This window comes from Stylophora pistillata, chromosome 13 (assembly GCF_964205215.1).
Source record: "Stylophora pistillata chromosome 13, jaStyPist1.2, whole genome shotgun sequence".
In the NCBI taxonomy this organism is placed as follows: Eukaryota; Metazoa; Cnidaria; class Anthozoa; order Scleractinia; family Pocilloporidae; genus Stylophora; species Stylophora pistillata.
Window position 1 is genome coordinate 2,762,501 of NC_142531.1, and position 27,361 is coordinate 2,789,861.

The following is a 27,361-nucleotide window of genomic DNA, read 5'->3' on the forward strand; positions in this document are numbered from 1 at the left end:
CCAACCATGACTCTTCTGTTCTTTCCTTACGTAGGAAATTAAAAAAAAATTAGCAAACCATGGCCAAATTTCTGGTGTTAGTATTCATTGGTCTCACTGGAATTTCTTTCGGCTTAGGAGCAAACAGTAAGTATTTCATTTCTCTTAATATAAAACTAAAGGTTCGAAATACCTCGTAATGCCTTCTGCAGACGTTTGAATATGATAAATGACACTACACTGCTGTTGCTTCTGTATAGGCGTTTCGTTTTCTTAGCAGCATTATATTTGTTGTGGCCAAGTGTATCAGTCCAGATAAGTCATGAGAAATGCTACCGAATAACCCATCAGACCGTCTCGTTGCCTCGGGCATTCTTTAGAACTGGGTGTGCTTTGAATAGAAGTGTTCCCTCCCAAGAGAAATGAACCACTACTCCCCCGCCCCCTCCCCCCATACAGAGTAAGAATTTTGGTTCCTTGGGTTTGTTATAAAAGTCGAACAAAGGCATTCGAAATTACTTTCCTGGATAACGTTTAAGGATTTAATTTTTCTTTTATTTTATAATTCCAAACGATCTCAATTCTCAACGCGCAGAATTTAGAAAAAAAAAAAAAAGATAACCTTATCAGTTCTTCATGTAAGTTTTCTATATGTTAAAAATATTATTTCCCCTTTTCAGGCTGGAGCTACTGCAGTAATTGTGCCGATGGTAAGTCGCTGCTGGTGCCTTTCTTGATGTTTAAATGTCGAGTTCGATGGTACTACTTCTAGGTCAGCCCCTCCCCCCCCCCCCCCCCAGCTGTAGTTTTCATATACCCCTTGAATATCTCATCAGGGCTCGTGATTCGCGGTGTAGAGAGTATTCCACAAAAAATGAAGGGAACTTCAACCCATCGCCCCACTATTATTTGGTGACATGACTGGCTATCCATAACTACTTTAACATTATTCCCTTTTTGACAAAGAAAAGGGCCCCTTAGTACTTATTAACCCACTCCCTTGAGTAACGTTTATTACACTTTTCTTGTGTCAAATTTCTAAACTTTCTCTGCCATTTTAGGTCCGTTGAGATGGACAGGCGACTGCGCCTCTGGGAAAAGCCAATCTCCCATAGACATTTCCTTGACCAATGCAACCTACAAGTCGTTCTCAGCCTGGAACTTGCAAAACTACGGAAGTACACTCTCTGCTAAGTTCACTCAAGAGAACACTGGCTCTGCTCTAAAGATAAACCTACCAGATAAAATATTCTTCGTCAATGATGGAGGCCTCGTTGGAAACCACACTGCAACTCAATTTCACCTTCATTGGGGACCCGACAATGGAAAAGGTTCAGAGCGCACTCTGAATGGCGAACATTTTGCTGCTGAGGTGCGTACAGAGAAAATTTCTCTGCAAACTCGCATTTGTCATTTCTTAATGAAAGACTTGACGTTATAAACTGTTCGATAACTCTCGCATTCAAGGCTTTCATGTAGATCCAGCATTCAAGAAGCCGAAATTCTATTAATAGCATTCAGACAAATTTTTCATCTTGGCATTGAGGGGGAGGTTAGATTCATTTACGAATACATGCCAAGGAAGGGGAAGTTATGGGCACCATCACCAACATTTCACCTAACATTCCTGATCGTTCCTTTGACTCAGATCCATTTTGTCAACTCCAATGTCAAATACCCAAACTTGACCTACGCCGCTGCGCAGTCTGATGGTTTGGCTGTCCTTGGTGTCTTCATTGAGGTATTTGAGTGCTACATCATGATCATGCGCCGGGATGCATAGGATATAAAGATCATTCGCAACTGAATCTTCAGTGGCATAACATTGGAGAATCGGCAAAGACCTAGAGAAACGTGAACTAATGTTACAGTCGCGCACCAAATTATGTAGAAGTTCCAGTCTAGAGGTTGTAACAAAAGTAAGGAGTCCTAAAACTTTTGTGCGCATGCATGGCCTTAAATCTGAAAATTAATTCTTTCGTTTCAAGGGCAAAAGTCTATGTACTGTCGTCTTTACTACATATTTGTGCCCATTAGATTCACGTGGTGTTTCAAAATGTTTTTCAATTTCCCTTAATTGTTCTCCGTTTTATCTCGTACAGATTCAGCATCAATTTCTAAAAGGAACATTTGCCAAAACGATAGATCAACAACGGGAAAGTACTGATAACACAGGAAATCGTGATTTCATAATTAATTTCTCTGAACCAATTGTGTGAACTTCGTAGACTGAACAATTTAGATATGGAGATATGAAATTAGATTTCCAACAGCTAATAGAGAGTGAGTGAAAATGAATTCTCGAGTTAGCCTAATAATTATTCCTTAGGAATAAATCGACCCATTCTGACAATGTTCGATATTTATATGATGTAACCTTCTATAATATCTTTCCCTTTCAGGTGGGAAGTGCAAATTCTGCTTACGACAAATTCCTCAATTATACGTTAAAAGTTGTTAACGAAAGTAAGTCTATTTCTTCTGTTACTCACTCATATTAGGTATATTAGGTTTCTTTTTCACATGCCCGTTACTTCTGGAAACGAAGATCAAATAGAGAGAGTCAGTCAATTTCGTGGTTTGAGGCGACTTTCCGTGGAAGGAGAGAGGTTCTCCTCTGTACCTCAACTCTTGAAATCTCTTCCATACATACTCTTAACCTAAATCCCGACGATTTTTCGGAGAAGGCGGCAGGGTCTCTCGTTTTATCATACCCAAGTGACTTTTCTTTTTCAATTCTCATCTTTTTTATTATTATTATTTTACAAGCACAACTGTAAACATTGCAGCTTTTCCTCTCTCTCCTCTTTTCCCATCCAACACGAGCAAGTTCTACAGGTACCAAGGCTCCCTAACAACGCCGGGATGTTTGGAGTCTGTCACATGGACAGTCTTCCACGATTCCGTAAAGATATCCGCATCTCAGGTGAGCCTTACGATTGTAAAGTGCGGTTTCTATGAAGACGAAAGGAACTAGTGATTCTTCGATATGTTTTCGTCTTCCGGATCAGATAAGAGGTGCTTTCGTGTTTGAGCGCAGATTTGTGTTCGAGAACGAGATCTGACGCCTTTTTCCTTGGTTGCCATAAGCCAAAACCAAAGGTAACACAATATTCTCATTGGAAACAAACGCACGTGACTCAAGGAGCCAATGAGAAAACGAAGAAAACTCCTGTAGGAGTTAAAGATGCGAAAACCAAGATGATCAAGTGGTCAATGGCTTTGAATCTGGTGTTGGTTTTACATAGATTAAGTTTTGTATCAGGAAAAGTTTAATCTGTTTTGAAAAGGCTGTAGCAATCCTGTATTATTCTGTACACTTAATTAAGACTGCCCTGTGGCACACAGCTACTGACCCCAAGTACTACATCTCAGCAGCAAATGTGCTGTCGCTGTTGTTACCATCGTCTTCATTTAGCAGATTTTGGCAGCAGTACGTTAAAAAAATTATTCTCATATAATTACAGGTTGCTGCCATGCGCAGTTTGATGATGAACGACACTGACTACATTGGGTTGAACTACCACCCGACCCAGGCCCTTAACATACGCACTGTGTATGCGAGCTTCGATGTTTCACCTGCCACAGAAACTCCGACGGTTGCTGATTCAGCAGCTGGTGTCAAGATGACCACGGGCCTGTTGCTGTTGATGTTAATCGGTGCTCTATTCTATAATTAAGATGGCTACTTCGCATACACCTGACGCCAATTGACTAAGACTTCCTGTACAGTTAATGTGTGGTATCACCTAAGATATATGGTTGTGATCAATGACAGGGGATTTTTGTTAAATAAGGTTGGTGTATGCACACACTCTTGGAAGAAACTGAAGGAGAAAACAGCAGCAAATTTCATATCGCTTATATCCGCAAGAAGCCCTCCAAAAGATAACCTTTCTGATCATTTGACAAAAACGGCCATCTAAACATGACTTCTGAAGAAGGTTCCTTTTTGTAGAACTGAAAAAACATGACTACGCTGCTAATCTCCCGATTTCTCCTTGTACTGTGTACACCAGCCTTATTGATTCGTTATTGTCTCTACTATAATTTTTAAGCCAACGGAATCTTGTTTTTATGATTTGGTGCTGTATTTAAAGTGTCAAACAGTGATCCAAACTATTTACCACCATCAGTGTGAACGACATTTTGTGGACTTTCGAACCGATTAAAACCGTTCAGTGTGCGATTCGAAATTAATAAAAATTTTTTTGTCTAATTCGGAGTATATTTTTTGAGTTAACCTCTTCGTTGTAAATCGACATTTGGATCTATACCGAGTAAGGATGAACATAAAGCGTAAAATTAAAGAGCAGTGTTTCCGTTATGAAAAGAAACACCACTGGAAAAAACTTATAAATAACAACTCTAACTAAGACCACGGCATAGCAAAGTTCAGATATCAGCAGAAACCTCGCTATTGTCTTCCATGCGCCTTTTTTTTTTTTTCCAGTCAACTAAATATAGTTTTCCGATGTGAATGAAGTACGACTAACAAAAAGTAATTACCTCCTGCCATGCATGCGCATGCGCATTACAAGGTTCCCGGAAAGATTGTTTGGCGGCTCAGTTTCTTAACTCAGTTCGCTCTGACGAAGGGCTAACGCTCGAAACGTCAGCTTTTTTATTCGTTACGGTGGCCAATTTACAATTTCAACTTAGTTGATATAACCAAATGACCTTGTTACCGCCACCGGCGCAGCACCATTGTTTCTTTAGAAACTCTCATCCTTTATTCAGTTTCTTAACGATGGGGTAAAGAAGGAAAGTTCAGAAAAGATAAGCTTACAACTGAATATTTACACGTAAAACCTGAAAGTTAAGTGATTGACACGCCATAACAAGTTCGTCCCGATTACCCAGTCAAAATATGTCGATATTTTTAGAACAATAAGTCTTTATCAGGCGTAGCGGTCTATCAGAGTGTTATTAATGCTCATTTGTCTTTCACACTCCAAGTTCAATTCCCACTCCATCAAACTTCTTTATTTGCTGCACAAACACGGCTCGGCAGTTTCGAGGTAAGCTTTTGTTCAGTCGCAATTTCTCCTTTTAATACCGTAACTCCCTGACGCACTGACTACTCTTGGAGTAAGAAACATTGAATTGGCGGAATCCACTTAAAAGAATTTCGTACGAAGCGGCGCCTTCGGTATCTCGAAGTTGCAGATACGGTCATTGTCACTGCGCACCTCGTACATCGTAGCTAGCATTTTTACCTTAAACCACACAAAAAACTACCGCAAACGGTAAATATTTATTAATCTCAAATCGCGCCGCCTTTCGTAAGAAGAACCAAGTAGTCCTCAACGCTTTACATTAAACTCGTCACTGCTTTCCGTACTCCGCCTTTGGGATAGACTTTTATCAAGTTCTGTCCGGCAGCAAAGGCCTCACTTTGACATACGCCACTATAGGTACCTTTAATTTAGAGTGTGGTTTACGCATAGGGGCTCGAAATCCTTCCTAAGATTATGGTGTCAATGCACCCACTATATAATTTTTTTTTGAAGCATTGCCGAATTTTGTACATTAACGCAGTTGAAGAAATTCATTTCTAAAAACGAGAGTCGCCGAATTCGTTTGAAATTGAGTTAGAGACGCATAAAACCGAAATTAAGACTGCTATCATGAGGCTGTATTATTGCTATGGCAACCTTGAAGGCAACAAAGAATTCAGTCTTTATTGGCCAACGATCGGAATTTCCTTATTCCAGTCTCATAGGAAAGAACGTAAAAGAATGAAAATATCTATTCATCAAAGAATAGGTTCTAAAACTAAATTGAACCATAGAGCACCCGTTAAACTTTCATTCATGTGGCTGTGATTAACGGATATAGTCAAACAACTTTTGAAGAGTCCTTTCCGGTTGTTTAATCAAGTAACCCTAAACAAGTTCAGATATAAAACCACTTCAAGTGTCTCACTTTTCTCGCAGTTGATAAGACAAATGTTGCACCGGGCACACTAGAGCTTTTTCTGTACAAGTAGCGTAAAATAAGTGTGACCCTCAAATTGAAAAACTACCCAAAATTTTTGCAAATCGACAAATTTTCAAAGAACTTGATGTCCCAGGCTGTTGATGACCTACCTTGGTGGCCTCCAAACTTTGGAGGAAGAAATCGTTTTATTATAAGCTGTCATGATATGCAAGATATGTTTGGATAAAATTTCATCGGGAAAAAAATGTTTTAGTCCACTCGTCTGGCTTGGCGTGCGATTGCAGGATTTTCCGCGTCCATCTGACCTGTCTTCTTTCAAGGGAAACTAATCTGAGCGCTGCTTTGATTTATCTGTCTGTGACTCGTACCCTGGGTCTGGTTATCTGGCATCAATTTAAACTGTGAACATATGACTTGAACGAGAAATTCTCCTTCCGTTGCAAGTATTGAAGTTAGCACAAGCAGTGCCGGCAAGCGTCAACCAAAATGTAAAAGACCAGCTGGGAAAAAAGGATCCGTTCCTTCGTAGGAATTCGTACGAGAACTTTCCAATTTCTTTTTAGAGTGAGATTAGTTTTGTGATTGACATATGAATCAATCATCAGTGAAGTTTTAGTTTTGGGAAAAGGATTTTAGTTTGATGCGACCTTTACCAAAATTTGGAAAGTGCGAAATTTTTGCCCATTTTTAGTCTGCGAAAAGTTGGGAAATATTTGAATTCGTTCTGGTACGGCCCGGCCCTGACGCACCTTTGCAATATTTCATTCGACTCCCTACGGCTCGGAGTCTACATGACTACAACATCCTGATAAAACTGATAACTTGCGCCAAAATCGATATCCCTGAATTCTCCTTACAAATTCCCTGTAATTTCAGTTTACCTCGGTAACTCGACCTCTCGTAGATTGAAGCCTCAAGCGAACTAGTTTCCGATTCCCTTCAGGAAATTTTCTAGACCATAAGAACTTAGCATGTGTACAGCCACCCCATCTTTCAAAATGTTGACGTGCTTAGCAAATGTCGCGGATAGATTTACGAGTCAATAACGGAATATCATGTGTCAGAGCTGGCCCGATTTTAATCAATGATTTTGTTGAAAACTTAGACTGCTTCTTGTCAATTAGTGTTTCTTGGTGGGCTCTAAACTTGTTCTTCATTCGCATTTCTTAAATACAAATGTAACTTTCACCATAACAATGCTTTCACGAAAGCTTAACGAGTCGTTAGTTTGAGTTGCTGACTTTGTCCTTTCACAAAAATCCGATTGGTTGTTAGAGAGGCCACCTCCTGTCAATCATTAGCCCCCAGTGATCATTATTCTGCTCGTCACGCAATACTTCGCAACGCTGGAAGGCTCGCATGATTCTCTAGGAATACATAGAAGGTTAGCTGCCTTTGTTTTAGTCATTGTTCTTGATCAAAGAAACATAAGAATAGTGTTGACAATCAGACGCCAGCCTCCCATCTATCCGCCCCCGGAAACGCCCCCTCTTCACGGTGGTTTACTTGTGCAGCAAACAAACTGAAATATTCTCTGTATCGGAGTTACGAGAAGAAAATCCTTCCTTTCTCCTTGTCTCTCTCTCGTCCAAGAGTTCATGGTGGTTGATGTAACGGGTTTTGCCGTTCCCTTGATCAACGGAAGCGAGCGATGATGTGACAGAAGATGAAAACTGCAATAAGAGACTGACCGTTTTTTAATCCCAGGCTTCGTTGTTTTCGCACCTTGTCTCGATTGACACTCTTTTCTAAACTGCTGAACTAACGAACTATGATTTACTTCACTCGTCGTCTTCGAAAAAAGCAGTAATTTCAATTATTCCAAAAACATTTACTCTATGGCGTTGAGAAAACAAAGAAACACTATACATTGAAAATCGCCACAGGGCGCATTAATACGGTAAGCTAGCTTCGTTGTCATTCTCAAAATCTGTGTGTGTTGCAACTAATATTATTAGTTCAAATCTGCCAGACAATCACCTTAACTTAGTTTAGAACCTTAAGCTGTCAGATAAAATAAAAAGGAAATACGATAGGCTATCACTATTTCGTTCACATCGTACGCGAAAGAATGTTCGTGTCTTGCAACTTTTTGCGGGGCGCATGCTTTCCGCGTGTCTCACAGGCTTGGTTTGCATGGATAACATTATGTAACCTGCGTGCACTTGCCTTTCGGTAAAATCCCGACGACTCCCCGCATGACAGAATAAAAAAACAACATTAATTGAGCCCAACAGTAAAATAAACCGTTGCGGAAAACAAAGCCTGTTATGACGGACATACAATAACTAGCACGTTCTTTGGTAATACCAGTATCTCAGGCATAACTAAGAATGTACTCGTACGCTGAGAGTTACATAACCTTGGCGACAGTACAGTTACACGTGGAACTAAGCATTTTCTGTAACCCTCTCTCTCTATCCACTGGATAAAGACCTGAATTGTCATACGGTAGTCTCGATATTGATAAAAACTCACATGATAGGCATGAATGAACATGTGTCCAAACTGCAGAGACGGTCTGCAGTACTTTGACCCTTTCGTTCCAACAGATGATCCATGAATACTAAAATTCTAAACAACTCCTTAGGACAAACAACAAAGAGATGTCTTGATATTAGTTCAGAGAGCAAGCTTTTTGATCTTGACAGTTAAAGGTGAACTCCCCTCCCCACCCCCCACATCTTGTTTTAGACACTGGTCGTTTTCTAAATATTCTCTTTAGCTCTCGCGTCAAACTTCAGTTTTCTTCGACATCTTTGATGTTATTGACTAAAGGAATGAATGCCACCTTACGTAATGCTTGACGCAAATGCGCAAGAGCAATACAGCCATTAATAAAATACTGCGGAAATGAACTCCAATTTTAGTTAATGAATTAAATCCGTGGGTGGCTGGCCATAAAGAATCATAACATTGAAAGGAATAGGTCATGCACGAGTCGGTGCGTGACGCTGACCAATTTGAATTATATTAGGTTTGTTCTACAGATTTCAGAGCATTGCCTATTCCGCCGTCATCTCCTCCACTTCGGAAACGATAACCTGTTGATCACACCCTAAACAACTTCGTAAGGTAACGTTTTCATAAATTGTAATTATTTTTTGCACATTCAAGTATTGAACTCGCTGTAACTGCATCTAGAAGCTACTAATAGTTAATAATCGGCAGAGTTGACAGTTCTTTTACTAAAAAATGATGCTAAGTGTCAGCAGAGACAGAACGCGCTTGGTGTTTCGCATATATTTCGCTCACGATCGCAAGCGCGCTATACGCCTTAGAAAATGTATCTATAACAAATGTTAAGCTGATATCAAATAATTAGGAGGGTATTTTTGTTAACCAAGGTGTTACTTGGGCTAACTATACTGCAATTTCGGCCACATTTTCTGGCGTGCTCGATCTTGTGCACTGGTGGTACTTTAGTAGGCCCTAATACGCGCCCCGCTCAAGTCGTGGCGCGTTGATAGTTTCTGAGAGGGATAGATCGGTTTCACGAACCTTTAATGCTTAACTATTGGTGCGGTGCGAACAAATCTGCAAATTCAAAGCGTTACGTGCTTAGAATTTTTGACGCGACAGATCACTTCCTTTAGTGTATCTCTTTATTAGTTTCCTTCAACCTCTCTAGTCTTAGAAATCGTCTCTAGTCTCACATTGAAAACGTTGATATTATGTCCACGCAATCGTTTGATAAGAAATTGTGACAACCAGCAAATATAACAACCAATCGTCGACTTGAAAAGTAATCTGGGCGAGATTAAAATGATTCATATTCCTGACTGTCCACAAATATTTGCATTCCAATTTTACTACAGATTGTTACATTACCGAAAGTCGCTTAAGAAAAGTACAAGGGGAATTTTAATTCGGAAGGTTTTATACAAATCTTAGTTGGGCTGTGGACTACTAACTCCAAGTGTACTTATCCCAATTGGTATGCTTGATCAGACAGCAAATTCCAGAGTAAAGTGATTAATAGTGCAACACGATATGCGTGAAGGGACAGCGTTTCAAGGACGTGATAATGAAATTGAAGCTATGTGTTAGCCATTTGAGTAGCTGCGCTCTCCTTCGTGTACCTTCTAATTGCACCCACTTCGCTCATGGATTCAAAAACATGTTCGATAAATTTTGTTTCTATCGAACTCGATGTATGCTTCTGCCACATGACACATAAAAAAAGACTAAGAACAGATTGTCTAATGTTTACTGGATGATTCCTAACTCTAATTTGATAGATCGCTCTTTCGAAATCCATAATGCTTCCTTATTAAATAATTCATTTACGAAGCCTGATTTGAAGACGAGTTTCTTTTTCTGGATAAGAATTAAGGCTGCAGTGTAGACAGGGTAGAATTCTTTGTCTTGCACCACTAATTTTTAAAACCTGTGGTTGCAGCACTTGATAAACAGATCATTGCAGGCTTAAGCACGTTGAAAAATAGACAAGTGGTTCTTTGACTGTATGACTCTAGGTGGGTCAATAGACACAACGGCGCCAACGTTTTATTATTTTTACTTAATTTAATTTAATTTTTTTTTAACAGAAAAACTACCTGTTGCGCAACCAGTTAAGAGTCAACTGATCCGAGTAATGTTATTGCGTGAACAAATAAATAGTCATTTCGTTTGTGATCGTTAAAATTCCTTCATACCGTGCGATGAATCTCTCTCTCTTAGAGCGGAACAGCAATGAAAGGCTGAGTGAAGTGCTTGCTTTGGCCATGATTTCATGGGCCTTGATGATTAAGTGCATAAAGTACATCACTTGGTTGAAGAACCATAAGGTTAACCGTGTTTTCTTCGGAGCCGAATATTTTTAAAAAAGTAGGTGTCTTGTATGCAGAAGCATGAGTGGTAACTATTTCAGTGTCTGTCAATATCGTGTGCTTCTAACCACAAAACCCCAGATGTCAACTTATCAATGTCAAATTGTGCTTAAATTAGTACTAATTTGCTCTCATATTTAATGTTGATGAACTTTTTATGATGAACTTTATTTATGTGTCAATTATAAAATAGCAGTAATAAAACCACTAAGTAAGGACACAACAAGATTATTTAGATAAAACAATAAATGACTAAGTGTTAATATACGATTAAATAGCATAAAATATACGAATAAATAGCATAAAATTTGTGGTCAGCAGAATTAGGCTAGGGGACCTAGACGTGGTGGGGGGGGAGGGAGGAATAGTCTGAGCCTAACTAAGATATAACTAAGAATCATGCACTGCAAAGACGTGGGGGGGGGGGGGGAGGAATAGTCTGAGCCTAATTAAGATATAACTAAGAATCATGCACTGCAAACCAAGCAGCCCACACAGCCACCATCGTCCATTAACATTTTCAAATCCAGTCCTCTAACTCTTGATCAGCAGGGATTTGCTAAAGCAAAGGCATAGAAAAAACCAGGAAAGATTTATTACTCGACGTTTCGGGGTCATCGTGACTCCATTATCAAGAGACTAGTTTAAAAACATGCAAATAAGGAAAGGTACAAGAATAGCATAAATTCGCATATATTCGCATGCGTAAGCCAACACTGAACGTGCAAACGGATTCCATCCGCGCCAAGGTGTTTGTTTAAGCCGTTCAGTCTAATTTATGCTATTCTTGTACCTTTCCTTATTTGCATGTTTTTAAACTAGTCTCTTGATAATGGAGTCACGATGACCCCGAAACGTCGAGTAATAAATCTTTCCTGGTTTTTTCTAGTCCTCTAACTGCCCTCTTAAAACCCGCTAGTGAATTCAATGTCCTAATACGGGAAGGTAGCTTAGCCCATAGCACAGGTCCTAAATACCTAAGGGAATGTCTGCCGTAATTAATAGAGTTAAATCTTGGAATAGTAAATTTTTTAACTCTTAAGTTATACACTGTGTGATTTGCTGAAAATAAATCTTGTAAATAGCTTGGTGCTAGCTTAAATTTTACTTTATACATGATGGTCGCTATATCTTGCAATCTACGGTTCACTAGGGTGGGCAATTTAGCCCATTCTTACAACTGCCTATAGTTAGCGTTTCAGTCACGAAAAACTGCCCTGAGACCTCTCTCCTGGACATGCTCCAGTTTTTTTGCATCACTTCCCCTACAAAAGTGCCATACAGTACTGCAGTAAGTCAAATAGGGCAAGACTGCAGCCTTATACAGCTGCAGCTTAGCAGTGGTTGGTATCAAGTTGCGCAACCTTATCATTACTCCCACTCTCTGACTAGCTTTTTTGCAAATCTCACTTATATGGACATTAAAGGTCAATTGAGAATCAATGCGTACACCTAATAATTTAATGTTCTGATAGTGGGATACTCTATTACCGTCTATTTTTTTAGCAAGCATCTTTTTGCTTGCTAATGAGCATGCTACCATATTTGGTAAAGTTTCCCTGTAAACAGTTCTTTTTATACCAACTTGTTGCTGCAACTGCACTCTCCTGTAATCTTGTTTGGATTAGCTGGACATCTTTACTTGCTTCGAAAAACTGGTGATCATCCGCATACATGGAGATATTCGACTTCATTACATAAGTCAGATCATTCTGATAAAGATTCCACATCAAAGGCCCAAGAGAAGAGCCTTGAGGGCACCCTCTTACCACCTTCCTCCATCCGCTTGTTGTGTTCCCTAGCTTCACTCTTGCTCGGTGATTTTCAAAATATGATGCCATGAGTTTGAGGCTGACATCATCAAAACTGCATGCTCTTAGTTTAGCCAGCAGGAGTGGTGGGAACAGACAATCAAACGCCTTACTCATATCTGTTGACAACACACCAACACACTCCCCATTGTCCAATGAGTGCCTCCAGCTCTCAGTCAGGTATAACAAGGCAGTCTCGCAACTGTTCCTCTTTCTATATGCAGTCAAATGGTCACACAGGCGATTATTATAGTTACCAGTGATTTGGGAAGAAAGGAGTTGCTCAAAGATTTTATTAATAACAATTTGCACAGTCACAGGACGATAGTTTTCTTTTTGCAGTTGATCGTCTTTCTTGTGAACTGGGGTCCATTCTCCCTTCTTCCAGTCAGTTGGCCAATGCCCCTGCTCAATGCAGATGTTAAACAGATTGGCAAGTGGTACAGCCAATTCACTAGCCCCAGATATAAGTGCTCTCGGGGGGATTAGGTCCCAGCCCATAGCCTTGCCTAGCTTCAGCTTTTTAAGCCTGTCCTCTACTTCACAAGGTTTAACGCTTTGGGAGGAGAAGAACTGACTATTATCATGGTTCGCCGCCCTTATGGCCATCAAACTGCTGTGATTGTCAAAATCACCCAGAGAGCACTTATTTGTATCCAATTGGCCAATACCATCAGCAATTGTTGCAAAATACTCCCCAAAAGCCTCGGAGATGTCAACCTTATTACTACTAGCTTGCCCATTGACATTAAGCTTAATGTCTGAGACTTGCCTGCAGTTTGACTTTGATGACAAGAAGGGCATAAAAGTTTTATAAAAGTCTTGTGGTTTGTTCTTAAGATCCTCGGCTTTCATTTTCCAATAGCTCTTTATTGCTTTCCTACGCAGTCTAGTCGCCTCATTTCGAAACTTTTTAAGATTGATCAAGTCCTCTGGAGCATTTGTCCTCCTGTATCGCCTAGCAGCCCTGCGTCTTCCCTCGAATTGCCTCCTTCCACTTTGAGTTCATATATGGTACATCCTGATCTCTGACACGCATTTGTTTAAATGGCATATGGTCATTGACAATCTCCGTCAGTAGTGTACTTACAAAACCAACCCGATCCTCCACACTATCGAAAACTTCCCCAACATGCTAAGGTGCTGAATTAAGGTGTTCTTGAAATTTCTCCTTATCAAAGTTCTTAACTGAACGGATTTGATAATTCTAGGCTTGACTTTAGCTGCTGTGTCTTGCATGAAGCCATACACTAGTGGGTGGTCACTAAGACCCGGTTCGTAAATCCCACTCTGGACAAATAAATGAGCTTCATTAGTCAAGATAACGTCAATGAGGGTCTTGGTAGTCTTACCAGCCCTAGTTTGAATCCTAGTTGGCTCCGTAATTACACACTCAAGTCCATGGGTCTCCTCTGTATCAATCAACAACTTGCGTTGGAAATTTACTTTACCTAGCTGAGGATGCTATTAAATGAGGTCAGCAAATATTTGACATAACCTGACAGGGCAACACGTCAGTCATTAAACTGCAATGACATGTTATTGATACTGGCCCTGAGTCAAAATTAAACTAACATTTTGGGAGAAAAATAAACAATTCTGAGCACTTGATACACAAATTGGAAAAGAACCCTAAATGAAATTGACTCCTCGACATTTGCGAAGAAGAAATGAAAGAAAGGAAAAACTGAACCCGAATGTTGCGAAATGAACGAAGCACAGTGGAGGAGGAATATAAAAGCAATAAACCATTTATCTTTGACGTCAACCCTTCACTTAATTTTGAGGTTTTTCCTAAACTTGTGCTTCTACCCCCATCAGCTAGTGAACGCTTCCAGAGACTTTCTTTGGCAAAGTGATCAAAGCTATTCAAGTGTTAGTTTGGCGACTTAATGTGTTTGTCGTCACAATCAGCAGACGTCATTGAATGCGCAAGATTTTGAAATCTATTTTCAAGGCGATTTTTAAGGCACTAATGAATGGTTAGAAAACATAGCGGTAAACCAACATAGTTTGTACCGAGGAAATTGACGCTTCATCGTTAGCATATGCTTTTCTTTGAAATCTGATAATTATTTATTTTCTGTTGTATGTGCGAAGACATCTTTTAAGATAGACCCTGTCCCGAAAATTAGGAAAATGTAGCAACCCACTGTAATATTCGTAAAGCAAATAAATCTGATGCATTTAAATTGCCTGTGCACGTAACACTACGAAAACTTTAACGTCTAAAAATCCAACCAAATCGGTGTTATTTTATCTTGTAACGAAACGTGGTATTAGGTAGCAAGGTGAGTGGGAAACGATGTAACCGTGATCAGACGTACAATAACTCAATTGTCGACGAAAACCGGCTCAATGATGTGTTAACCTATCTCCTTCTAGCCGTCAGGAATATGTCCTCGTATCAACCTTGACTGATACACTTCTCCTCTAACTCATGTCATGTTTGCTAGAATGCGTTTGACCTTGAAAGGACAAGGCACTATTGTGAAATTTCCTCTAGGAGTAATACCGCTTTTCATACACCCTTCCGAAACAATTACTTAAACAATTCGTGGTTTTCTCTTAATTGTGTTCATTGTTCGTTAGTACTTATGAAAACGATCCAGAGTCCTATGTTCTGCTTTCTGAGTATCAATACTGAACATGCGTAACTATGTCGTCTGTCAAGTCCTGAACATATGACAACGCAATTAAACACATTTTGACGGGTGAGGTGGTTTATGGAATGAACATATTAAGTAGTTTTATTGTACACAAATAAAATATAGTCTCGCATACGCACTACCAGTTTAAGGCAATAAAATAAAAATTAATCTCTCGATAAGTCGGCAATTTAAGATATTAGAAGCACCTTATGAGATGTTTCTCTTTGACCGGCTAAACAAATTTCTGCTCGTTGATATAGAGGAAAACAAAACATTACTCATATGTAATTAAATATTAAATAGCGACTGCATATAAATGCGCTTGTATTAAATTGAAAGTGCATCCGGTGAAGTTTTCCACTGCTCGCTCTGTCAACGAGACACTGTTACCTGCCGCCAAATCCCCCTTAGATTTTAAATTTTTTTTCAACCGAAAAAAGGTTTGAGTAATCTAATCTTCGGAAAGTAATGTTTTCGGGTTATTTTTTTTCAACCAAGAGAAAGTTTAATGAAAGCGAAAACTAAGCAAGTCTGGACAAATGTCTGTTTGGACCATGGCATTATAGTTTTCCTCACATTATTTCAAAGACTGTATATGATTTCCTCTGTTTGTTTCAATTTTTCAAAATCTCTCATAATATTTCTTTTCTGTAATTTTTCTTTTCAGATTTAGGATAATTATGGATCGCCTTCTTTTGACTGTGTTCCTCTGTGTTAGCTTGGTGCCGCTTGTTTTCAGCGCCGGTAAGAATCCGTAATTTTTACAGCAACTCTTGCCATTTATTACATATGTACTTATGAATAATGTACACGTTTTTTCGCTCCTTCCTTTTCGCCGTTGCTCAAAAGTGGACTTTGAAATTTGTTTGATGTCTACGACCCTCTCAGATCCTTCAGAGAGCTATTTGGCCAACGTTAAAGTCTATGATTTCATGTTTCGGTTATGAGTTTTGTATCTCTACTCTACAGAATAAACACCCTAAAGTAATAAGATTGCGATTTGCATACTTTTTTAATCATGTGTTAAACAATGATGTCAAACCACTGGATATAATTTCATTTAAATTTTCTTTGTGATATCAAGAAACTCTCGGTGTTGCAAGTACGCTGAAGTTTATTTCAGAAATCTGTGGTGCAGTAGTTGCACCCGGAACTAACTAGACGCTTGCTTGCCAAGAAAAATCTGATCAGCGTTCGAAATTCACTCCTTAACTAGTACTTTGAGGGTCCAAAATTAATCTATGAATTAGAAAATTAGATTAAAGCTCAGTTTTTCCAAAAACGATAATCCTGAAAAGATTCCAAGGTTCACGGTGGATAATATGAAATCAACATCTGTATAATATTGACTCTTGAGCAGACATTTCCCCAGAATTCCCGTTGACTCAGTAGCTTACACTCTGAACCTGTTTGTCATAATTTTATTTTTTGTGCTCATAGATTATGACTACGTCGTAGGTGGGGAAAAAGGTAAGATTCTTTTATGCTGTTTCCCTTGGTAATCCTTAATTCCAGTTTCTTTTTGGATCGATTGGTTATCTTCTCATCTACGAAACAAGGATATCACTAATATTTTACGAGCATTCTGAGTGCATATTGAATTTTAGATGGCAAATACTTAACAAAGTGCGAAGCACCGAGTTGGCTCTCGTACCCAACAAGTGCGACTGGAATGACTCTTTATTTAAATTTTACGCCTTTCGTTAATTCTAATGAATTTGTGTTAACTCTAAAATTGAGAAAAACTTGGGTGAATAAGGTTCCATACAGGTATATAAACTGCTAACCAATCAAAACACTCGAAATGCAATATTCGGAGTTGAAAATGTGATAATACTTGGTATGCAGTGATTTTACACTGTCTTCCGAGTGTTCAACGTATTTAAGGATGCCTCAATCCACGAGTGGGTAAACGTTTTTAGACAAGTCTTTTTTAAGAAAACGACAAAACTTTTGAGTTTGAAAGACATGTTTCGAAAGAAACCTCTGTCATCTTCCGTTCATTAACAAAGCGTTACAAGTTGAATTTATAAGTACATGCTAATTAAGTCTTTTTACCGTAAAGAGATTACAATCAAGTTGTTAGACTCCATAACTCCAAGTTTCTCCGAGAAAGTCAGGCCAAGATAGAAAAATGAGATATTCCAACTCACACTCAAAAGGCCTACGATTTCCTTCAAATTTTCTTTGTAAAACTGAACTTTGCTTTATATTTGAGCATCACATACCCAAGTGGGACTTAGAGGCAAGTACTTTGGAGAAACAAAGTTTGCTATAACTTTCCACACGAGCTCGTAATCATCCAAATACAAACTAAAATAATTGTCTAGAATTACCTATGATATAATAAAAATTATTGCTGCTCTTAGCTTATGAGCGTATTTCTGTTTTTTTCAGGCCCTGGAAATTGGACAGGGATATGCGCAACCGGAAAGAAGCAATCACCGATTAACATAAAAATGGCTACAACAGAATATAAAGCGATGCCCAAATTTGTTCTCAAAAATTACGACATGATGCCTAAAGACAACTATACCCTCACTAACAACGGCCATACTCTGCATGTTGGATTCCCTACTAATTTCTTCAATGTTAGCGGCGGGGGATTGGAAGGAGTTTTTACCACCGCGCAGTTTCACTTTCACTGGGGGAAAACTAATAACGAGGGATCAGAACACACTATGGACAAGGCATACCCTGCTGAGGTTGGTAAATAAAGAACGTACTTAGTACTCACCAACTGAGTGCAGGCTCTTCGTGTTGGTGTCAACTTTTAGTATACTTCATTAAAAATTAAACTTGACCAATTGTGAATCCGGATTAATTTACCAATCGAACTTTATTTCTTCAAAGCTTGTTTTTACTTTTTTCTCCAACAGATACACTTTGTCAGCTACAACACCAAGTATGCAGACTTAGGCACTGCAGTTCCTAAATCTGATGGTCTTGCAGTTCTTGGAGTGTTCATTGAAGTATGTGGAACATCCCTTTTTTTACTTATGAGATTTCCAATTATTTTTTCTGATATTATGTTATTTATTTCTTTATAGGTTGGAGGTAGTGATAACCCAGCATACGAATTTCTGAAATATGCCGAAGATGTCATAAAAGGTAAACAAGAGTATGTGATTTTATTTTATGTTTAACATTCTTAATTCAAAGCTGAACTGGTAAAAAGAAGTAAGTAAAGAAGTGGTAAAAACGTATGCATATAAACAACATAAACTTGAGGTCCTTCATTTTAAATTTAAGCTCAAAGTTTTTTACCAGAGCTTTATTTTATGTGGCCACCAAAATATCAGTTATCGTTTTCTTTCAAGTCGTGTCCCGAGTCATTCATCTGTTTATTGATTCAGTTTTTAAATCTCTAAGCGTTTACTTATACACGTTTATTCATGAATTCCTTTCTCGTTCTAGCTACAGTTCGTGATCGTGTCCTGCACTCACCTATTTGTATTTCCACTGAGCCAGACGTTTCTTCATCATTACTCAAACTATTGGCTATCCATACACTTATAAACGATACCGAATCACATAAGTGGTCGTACAGAGTGTCGTCTATACCAGCATTTTATTTCACCTCACACCATCACCCCTAAATGAAACATAAGGACTTGGGATTTAAGAAAGTGATGTTTAACTGGGGAAGTTCCTGATAGTGGAACGAATTTTCCCAGAGAGCATGCACTCTGATGCCAGGATGTAAAGAGTTCAGTAGTTTCCTAATGTTTGGGCAGGCAGACGTTCATCGGAGGAGGGCAACAACTTTCCTGTAATTGACTGCGCAGGAGATAATAATTAGAGAGATTTAACACTTGTGCGCGTTACGACTTGGCTAACGAGTTTTTATATTAATTCTCACAGCATCGAATAAGACTAGTATTATGCCATTCAAGCTGGAACCGATGTTGCCAGACACACGCGACAAGTTTTTCCGTTACAGTGGATCTTTAACCACTCCCACGTGTGATGAGAGCGTCACCTGGACAGTCTTCAACGACAGCGTCAAAATATCAGAGACTCAGGTGTGTTATTTGATTTTGATTCTTTGACCGCTACGAGTAGCGACGCCAAGTGGAACGACAGTGTTTAACTTTGTAAATATTTGTGAACATTCGATTCAGTAATTTATTGAACTCTCCAGAAATGTGTCGTAGTTTGTAACTCTCTTCCCTCCTTTACTGGTGTTGCTTGTGACTCCCCCCCCCCCCCCTCTAAAAATGCAAGGTCAGGTATGGTTCAAGAACACAACCAAAGGAAAAGACCTCTTTTCAAGATCTTTTTTTTTTTTTTTTTTTTTCAGGTCTTCCTTCGTAACTTTTTATAAGAAATAAATTCATCGCATGATGAGCAATGCCAAAAGCCATTGGTTTATATGTGGACGGCTGTTTTGAGGATATGGCCTTCATTAAGCTTTCATGGGTGTTTAGCCATTTTTAGGGGAGGGAGAAGGTGAAAGTGAAATTCTCTTTTGGACGCTCCTTCTTAACAGGGAGAGGGGGGGGAGAAAGGGAGATCTTGAGCAGTGGTCAAAATGCAATGAGTATTAACATCATTTTTTTTGTCTGTAGATGGACTATCTGCGTAAGCTCGAGTTCACGAGCGGTTCACCTATGGTTAACAATTACCGTCCAGTTCAGAAGTTGAATGACCGCAAAGTTTATAACAGTTTCGAAAAACCTACGTCAACCGTAGTAGCTCCAACAACAGTAGCAGCTCCAAAAACAGTAGCAGGTGCAGGCATTCTTGACATCAGCGTTGGTCTGTTCTCACTGATGCTGTTCACCGCACTGTTTGGTGGTTAACCTTTCGCGTTGCTCAAATGTAATTTTGTTCTTTTTTTGTTTTTTGTTTTTAAGTTTTACGATCATCATTAGTCTTTTAGGCAGAAGTTGGTAAACTAAATGTGCTTTTTACTAATGTGATTTAGTTTTCTCGGTATTTGGAAAAAAACAATTAGCTGGTTAAGAGATGACTGGTACCTTTGTATTTCAGTTCATTTGTTGGTGGCTAATTGACAGCTCGCCCAATGTTCTATTAACCACATTAGAAGAGGTGACGTCGATATCCACAATTTATACAGACTTATCTACTCGCTTAGCTCATTTTTCCAATCAGAGATGACTTGGACACATGCAAGGAAAATGTTCGTCAGAATTCAATTTTTTAATGTTTCACCGTGTGTTTTAGTACGACGTTTCTTGCGTGCTTTGTTAACGTTGTAGTTCACCCACAATGCTCATAGACTTTGAGTAAATATTTTGTTGCACCTACAAAATGTCGACGTTGTGTTACCTATTGATATTTTCTAATACCTTGAGCAAAGTGCGACTGACGGCAAAGAAATCCTGGTGAATCAAAAAATTTAAGAGGCAGAACAATAGCTCTGCGCGTATTTTAAGACTCAAAACCTGAAAGAAACGTATTCAAATGACAAGAATCCCAACACGGCGCTACCACCGCGTGCAGCTACACGGAGAAAATCTGAAACTTGCGTTTTTGTAGGCGTTAACGTCACGATTGTTTAAGCTCTCTGAATTATTCCCTTTGAAGGTACTTATGTACTATTTCATCTCTAGACGTTAGAAGCAACTCATTCTTTTCCTAGTGATACCTGATGAGATTTGTAATATATTCCGTATAAGTAAAAGGGGACTGGTAGATCTTACAAAAAATTTAGTTGTATCGGGCATTTTCCGGCAAGATTAAAACCAGATGTTCCTGAGAATGAAGACCCTATCCCCGGTCTCCTTCTTCCTCCTCTTCTTGGTCGGGAGGATCGAAGACCGGACCCAAGAAATTGGCGGAAATAAGCTGCTAAAGGAACAGCCTCGCTAAGTACCCAATGAAAACGTCAAGGGAAGCTACTATGAAGAGTCATTTTCGTTACCCACAATCTGAGACATTCATTCCAATAGACTAACCACTTTTCTGATTTAAACGTTTCATGTTACACCTAAATTAGAGTCGCTGACCAGCAGAAATAAGACGAGGATTCTCGCACTGCGTGCTTGATGGAGTTCGTCACCAAAAGGAAAATGACTGAATATCCCATGAAAACTTTTACCTTGCTTCATTACACAGATTCATATTGACATCATGATAAAAACCACTTATATCTTGAGATGTTTTCCAAAGTTAAAAATTTAGTTGAATGCCAAAATTTGGGGAATCGTTAAAAAAAGCTTTTGACTAGCCAAGTGTGCCTTTTGTCCCCACGTACAAAGAAAGCCGCATGATAGGTGCGAACCCTAGGAAACTTGTCGAAGTTTCTCGTTGGGAGCGAAAACAATAACGAAAACAGCACGAGCCACGGTAGACATAAAACACTGTATCCACTAGTCGTTTAACTTCCGCAAGTGATAAACGAGTAACTTCGCATAACAATATCGATACATTATCAGGAAAAATTATAAGGAGAATAGACAAATTCATCATCAAAAGGGTTTCATCTTGATTAATTTACCAGGAAACGAAGCCATATGTGAGAGTCAGAATTCATCCCGCACTTTGAATTGTTTAAAATCTGTTTTCCATTGAAAAGCTGCGTTTCGCGCAACAGCTGATTTGTGATTCTTCGTAAAACTCGATTTGTCCTGTAATGTGAACACTGATATAATATTCGGCACTAATTCCGCTCAAATTATTTTGGTTGTTAAAGAAAACAACTCTTTAGGGTGCTGTGTTGTTTACATTCGTAAATAATGATTGGAAGACTGAACAAGGTAAATGACGCGTGAACACTCTGCGATAAAAGACGTCGACGCGAATCAGTTTATTACTTTCTCTTTGCACCTCCTCCACTTCGGACACAAGGAGCGGAACACTGAAATGAGTTCTTTTTCAAGGAAAAATTATAATTTTTGAGCAATTTAGCGATAGGAAGTGAGTAATTCTAGAGGTTAGTGACATTTAATCATTAGCCTGCGTAGCTGGCGATGCTGCTCGATTTGAAAATTTGAGTGAACTCTATAGACATCTGCATTTGGCTGAAAAGATGAAAAGCCGTTGATCAACTGTAAGCTAATGGAAAATACCGAAAAGTAAGCCTTCCAACTTTAACAGCCTCCTGGCGCGACTCTGTTTGAAAAACTTAAGTCAAAATAATTTTGCGTGGGAAACTAGATTTCATTTTTATTCACTGTTTAGAGGCTCATAGACGATACCTAATGTTACGGAACACACGTGGCTACATGACTCGCTATTTAAATATGTTAATCGGTGGAGTGATGAGTTATGCAACAAGATAAGCTGGTGAGAGCAGAATCAGTACAAAAAAAGTAAAAAGCAAGAGTATCGATCGTGCTTTAGTTTCGCCCCTCAAATCGAAACTGCATGCACGTCACCAGAGGTTTCGAATCACTTGACCATCCAAAGGAGTTAGTCTCCAACCTTTGCCTATGGTTGGAAATTGTGTTACCAGATATGACCCGCTCACAGCTCTTTTTTATTTCAATTAAATATTTTCCGCCGACGACAGCATAAAATCGAACCAAGCAATATCTTCGAAAATCGATAAAAATAGATACAATTTTTCAAGAAAAGTTTTGAAACAAGTTACTCTCCTAGAGAGATACGAGACTTTAAGTTTAGTTCTAAAATCACTCGTTTTCGTTCAGGTTAAGGTAACTATAAACCGTTTTCTGCTGCCTGTTTTCATTTGTGTCAGCTGAATGGCTCTAAGTGTTTTCGTGACCGCCGGTGAGTAAAAACAACTTCCTCTCCATTAGGCCGGTTTCAATTTGAACTTGAATTGAAGGAAAGTGTATGAGAATGAGCTGAAAGAAAAAATATCAGAACTTATCTGTGCTTTACATTATTCTCTTGAAGTAAAACTTTAAACGTCATTTGTGAAGCCTCGGCTTCTTGTGCTTCTCAAAGCACCACCATATTAAAGTGGCACTCGTCCAGCCACGTTACCAGGTCAATACCTGATTTGTAATTTATTCAATTCGAGTGATTCATGATATTTTCATTATATTTCATAGATTCGTGGTCTTATGATGTGACATCCCAAGATTGTAATACTTTAAACATATTCCAAACGACTATAACATTCATTTGTATAAAAGATTTTATTGCTTCTATACTATATTTTGTCTACTCCAGCGTTATCGCGACTCCTTTTATTTCTGTTCAGAATGATTGTTATTTCACATTAAAATGTTGTCTTAGCCGTCTTAAGATTAACGATATAACTCTTCTGTTCTTTCCTTAAGGTAAGATAAAGTCTGTGTACAAGCCTATTGGCCCATTAGGCCGGTTGTTAACTCCGGTTTCTGTAGCATAAAGCGACTAGGAGTATTTCTACTTCCCTGGATGGGATGCAGTCCATCGCAGGGTTACCCCCAGCATTAAGTTGCCGTTACCCATTTTAACACCTGGGTGAAGAGAGGCACAGTGAGAGTAAAGTGTCTTGCCTAAGAACACAACACAATGTCCCGGCCGGGGCTCGAACCCGAACCACTCGATCCGGAATCGAGCGCACCAACCATAAGCGCACCAACCATGAGTGCACGAACCATGAGCGCACCAACCATATGCGCACCAACCATGAGCGCACCAACCATGAACGCACCAACCACGAGCACACCAACCACGAGCGCACCAACCGTGAGCGCACCAACCGTGAGCGCACCAACCATATGCGCACCAACCATGAGCGCACCAACCATGAGTGCACCAACCATGAGCGCACCAACCATATGCGCACCAACCATGAGCGCACCAACCATGAGCGTACCAACCATGAGCGCACCAACCATGAGCGCAGCAACCATGAGCGCACCAACCATGAGCGCACCAACCATATGCGCACCAACCATATGCGCACCAACCATGAGCGCACCAACCATGAGCGCACCAACCATATGCGCACCAACCATGAGCGCACCAACCATGAGCGCACCAACCATGAGCGCACCAACCATGAGCGCACCAACCATATGCGCACCAACCATGAGCACACCAACCATATGCGCACCAACCATGAGCGCACCAACCATAAGCGCACCAACCAAATGCGCACCAACCATGAGCGCACCAACCATGAACGCACCAACCATGAGCGCACCAACCATATGCGCACCAACCATGAGCGCACCAACCATGAGCGCACCAACCATGAGCGCACCAACCATGAGCGCACCAACCATGAGCGCACCAACCATGAGCGCACCAACCATGAGCGCACCAACCATGAGCGCACCAACCATGAGCGCACCAACCATATGCGCACCAACCATGAGCACACCAACCATATGCGCACCAACCATGAGCGCACCAACCATGAGCGCACCAACCATATGCGCACTAACCATGAGCGCACCAACCATGAGCGCACCAACCATGAGCGCACCAACCATGTGCGCACCAACCATGAGCGCACCAACCATGACTCCTCTGTTATTTCCTTACGCAGGAAATTAAAAAAAATTAGCAAACCATGGCCAAATTTCTGGTGTTAGCTATTCATTGATCTTACTGGAATTTCTATCGGCTAAGGAGCCGACAGTAAGTATTTCATTTCTCTAAATATAAAACGAAAGGTTCGAAATGCCTCGTAATGCCTTCTGCAGAAGTTTGAATATGGTAAATGACACTACACTGTTGTTGCCTCTGTATAGGCGTTTCGTTTTCTTAGCAGCATTATACTTGTTGTGGCCAAGTTTATCAGTCCAGATAAGTCATGAGAGATGCTAGCGAATAACCGATCAGACCGTCTCGATGCCTCAGGCAATTTTCAGAACTGTGTGTGCTTTGAATAGAAGTGTTCCCTCCCAAGAGAAATGAACCACTACTCCCCCGCCCCCTCCCCCCTACAGGGTAAGAATTTTGGTCTCTTGGGTTTGTTATAAAAGTCGAACAAAGGCATTCGAAATTACTTTCCTGGATGACGTTTAAGGATTAAATTTTTCTTTTATTTTATAATTCCAAACGATCTCAATTCTTAACACGCAGAATTTAAAAAAAAAAAGATTACCTTATCAGTTCTTCATGTGAAATTTCTATATTTGAAAAATATTATTTCCTTTTTCAGGCTGGAGCCACTGCAGTAATTGTGCCGATGGTATGTCGCTGATGGTGCCTTTCTTAGTGTTGAAATGTCGAGTTCGATGGTACCACTTTTGGGTCAGGTGGAAGCCCTCCCCTAGCTGTAGTTTTCATATACCCCTTGATTATCTCATCAGGGCTTGTGATGCGCGGTGTAGAGAGTATTCCACAATAAACGAAGGGAACTTCAACCCATCGCCCCACTTTTATTTGGTGACATGACTGGCTATCCATAATTACTTTAACATTATTCCCTTTTTGACAAAGAAAGGGGCCTCTTAGTACGTATTAACCCACTCCTTTAAGTAACGTCTATTACACTTTTCTCGTGTCAAATTTCTAAACTTTTATGCAATTTTAGGTCCGTTGAGTAGTAGATTTTTGTAGATTTATTTATACTCGAAATTTATGGAGCTTGTCAGGCACCTAGCTTAGATAGCTAATGAATCGAGTAGAAAATAAATGAAATATAATACTAAAAAGTTACAATAAAAGTTCAGAGATAATAAGTAAAATATATGGTTAACCAATCAATTAATTAATTAATCAACCAATTAATAACATTATAAATACACTAATATAGCTAACATGCTATTGAAAAGATAGAATACTAAAACTAGATCCAGAGTAAAAATTACATTAAGTCTAAGAGCTACAAAGGGTACAGTTACATACGTCAAAAGTAATTTTCCTGATACGTGTTACAAACTCTTTTAGTGTTCGCGAAGTTCTTAAGTCATTATTTAAAGAGTTCCAGATTTTTGAACCAAAGTACCTGAAAGTATTTAGCCCATGCTTAGTAGTGTTGACTCTGGGTTGCACAAGAATCAGTTCGCCACGTAGGTTGTGTGAGTTGTTTCTAAGCGTCAGCAGAGTACGAAGTGGATTTGATGTTTTCCCATGAATAACTTTATAAACAAGAATGCACATGTCCTGGACTCTTCTGTTGTGCAATGTGGGCATATTTACTGTTTCAAGTAGAGTACTAGAGGTACTAGTGCTGTTGTTAAGGATTGATCTTAAAGCACGCTCGTTGGGTTTTTCAAGTTTAGCCGATGTTGTTTTTCCACAGTGCATCCACACTGTGGAACAATCGGTAAAATGAGGAAGAATGTAAGCCTTATATAGTGTAAGCTTGGTTTGTAAGCTAAGAAGTTTTCTAAACCGGCATATGATTGCAATTTGCTTGCTAATCTTCTTGCATAGTGAAGTTACGTGATTGTTGAAATTCAGCCGGTCATCTATAAGCACGGCCAGGAGTTTGCAGGTGGTAGAGGGTTGCATAGATGTTCCATCAATCATGAAGCTGATTTTGTCTTCTTGGTTACGTTGGAGGTTTGATTTTGTGAAGACCAAGGATTCACATTTCTTAGCATTGAGGAGTAGGCCGTTGTCCTTGATTCAGCTTGAAACCACAGCTAGTTCAGAATTTAGGATCCTCTGTACAATTCTCGCGTTTGCGTTACTACAGTAAAGTTGTTTGTCGTCTGCATATGCGGATAGTTTGGCTTTTTTAATATTGTAGAACAAGTCGTTTATAAAAATGTTGAATAACTGCGGGCCTAATAGCTGCGTTCCCTTGTGGAACACCTGACCTTATCTTTTCGGTGCGTGAACGAATGACATTTAGCCTAACACATTGTGTTCTGTTTTTCAGATAGTTTGCCAGTAGCTCAAGGCTTTCTAGGCTGACACCGTACGCAGCAAGCTTTTCAAGTAGTAGATTGTGAGGGAGGCGATCAAAGGCTTTGCTGAGGTCAATTAGTGTCGCTCCAATAGTGTTGTTTGAATCTAGTTCAGTTTTCCAGTCTTCAGTCAGTATCAGCAAGGTAGTACAGCAGCTGTGGTTCTTTCGGTAGGCAGTTAGAGTGGCTGGGAAGATAGTTTCAAAGTAAGAGGTTAACTGAGGACATAAGCTTTTTTCAAACACTTTGCTAATTGCAGGCAGAATAGTAATTGGTCCATAGTCTGTTTTGTCCATTGCATCACCATTTTTGAAGGACGGTAAAACCTCCCCGTGTTTCCAGGTGCTGGGTATCTCCTTTCTCATAATCAGTTGGTTGATCAAAGAACAGATCGGGTGGCTGAGACT

The 27,361-nt window shown here is 39.6% G+C and overlaps 4 protein-coding genes across 8 annotated transcripts in view; all 4 read left to right on the forward strand.

The window, feature by feature from the left end:
* LOC148717276 (carbonic anhydrase 1-like) overlaps positions 1-4,198 on the forward strand; it is a 7,139-nt gene extending 2,941 nt beyond the window's left edge. For both annotated transcript variants that reach the window (XM_088743257.1, XM_088743255.1), the window contains exons 2-8: positions 35-126; positions 660-689; positions 1,041-1,351; positions 1,628-1,720; positions 2,382-2,445; positions 2,769-2,905; positions 3,447-4,198. In XM_088743257.1, coding sequence (XP_088599383.1) covers positions 60-126; positions 660-689; positions 1,041-1,351; positions 1,628-1,720; positions 2,382-2,445; positions 2,769-2,905; positions 3,447-3,659 — 915 coding nt within the window. In that variant the 5' untranslated portion in view covers positions 35-59 and the 3' untranslated portion in view covers positions 3,660-4,198. The remainder of the gene's footprint in view (positions 1-34; positions 127-659; positions 690-1,040; positions 1,352-1,627; positions 1,721-2,381; positions 2,446-2,768; positions 2,906-3,446) is intronic.
* A 683-nt stretch (positions 4,199-4,881) lies between these two features.
* Positions 4,882-20,494, forward strand: LOC111345982 (carbonic anhydrase 2). 4 transcript variants are annotated; one of them, XM_088743249.1, is made up of 10 exons: positions 4,882-5,000; positions 8,900-8,997; positions 10,606-10,752; positions 15,884-15,960; positions 16,657-16,686; positions 17,614-17,921; positions 18,096-18,188; positions 18,267-18,327; positions 19,081-19,241; positions 19,788-20,494. In XM_088743249.1, exons 4-10 carry the CDS (start codon positions 15,897-15,899, stop codon positions 20,019-20,021), a joined length of 951 nt encoding a protein of 316 aa, XP_088599375.1. In that variant the 5' UTR covers positions 4,882-5,000; positions 8,900-8,997; positions 10,606-10,752; positions 15,884-15,896; the 3' UTR covers positions 20,022-20,494. The 4 variants fall into 4 exon arrangements, with proteins under 4 accessions (XP_088599375.1, XP_088599374.1, XP_088599372.1 ...); XM_088743248.1 differs by lacking the exon at positions 10,606-10,752; XM_088743246.1 differs by lacking the exons at positions 8,900-8,997; positions 10,606-10,752 and having other exon boundaries at positions 4,895-5,000.
* A 3,763-nt stretch (positions 20,495-24,257) lies between these two features.
* LOC148717278 (uncharacterized) lies at positions 24,258-25,750 on the forward strand. The gene is made up of 2 exons (XM_088743261.1): positions 24,258-24,729; positions 25,256-25,750. Exon 1 carries the CDS (start codon positions 24,265-24,267, stop codon positions 24,643-24,645), a length of 381 nt encoding a protein of 126 aa, XP_088599387.1. The 5' UTR covers positions 24,258-24,264; the 3' UTR covers positions 24,646-24,729; positions 25,256-25,750.
* Positions 25,262-27,361, forward strand: part of LOC148717279 (carbonic anhydrase 13-like) — a 36,920-nt gene continuing 34,820 nt past the window's right edge. Inside the window, exon 1 of the mRNA XM_088743262.1 lies at positions 25,262-25,285. The gene's annotated coding sequence lies outside the window, so the exon portion shown is untranslated. The remainder of the gene's footprint in view (positions 25,286-27,361) is intronic.

Bases quoted from the DNA above. Each gene is read 5' to 3' on its own strand.
- LOC111345982 (XM_088743246.1), top strand. From the start codon at position 4,912: ATGCTCATTTGTCTTTCACACTCCAAGTTCAATTCCCACTCCATCAAA. The intron at 5,001-15,883 runs GTAAGCTTTTGT...TTTTCTTTTCAG, and splicing joins CACGGCTCGGCAGTTTCGAG to ATTTAGGATAATTATGGATC. The intron at 19,242-19,787 runs GTGTGTTATTTG...TTTTGTCTGTAG, and splicing joins TCAAAATATCAGAGACTCAG to ATGGACTATCTGCGTAAGCT.
- LOC148717278 (XM_088743261.1), top strand. From the start codon at position 24,265: ATGAACGCACCAACCATGAGCGCACCAACCATATGCGCACCAACCATG.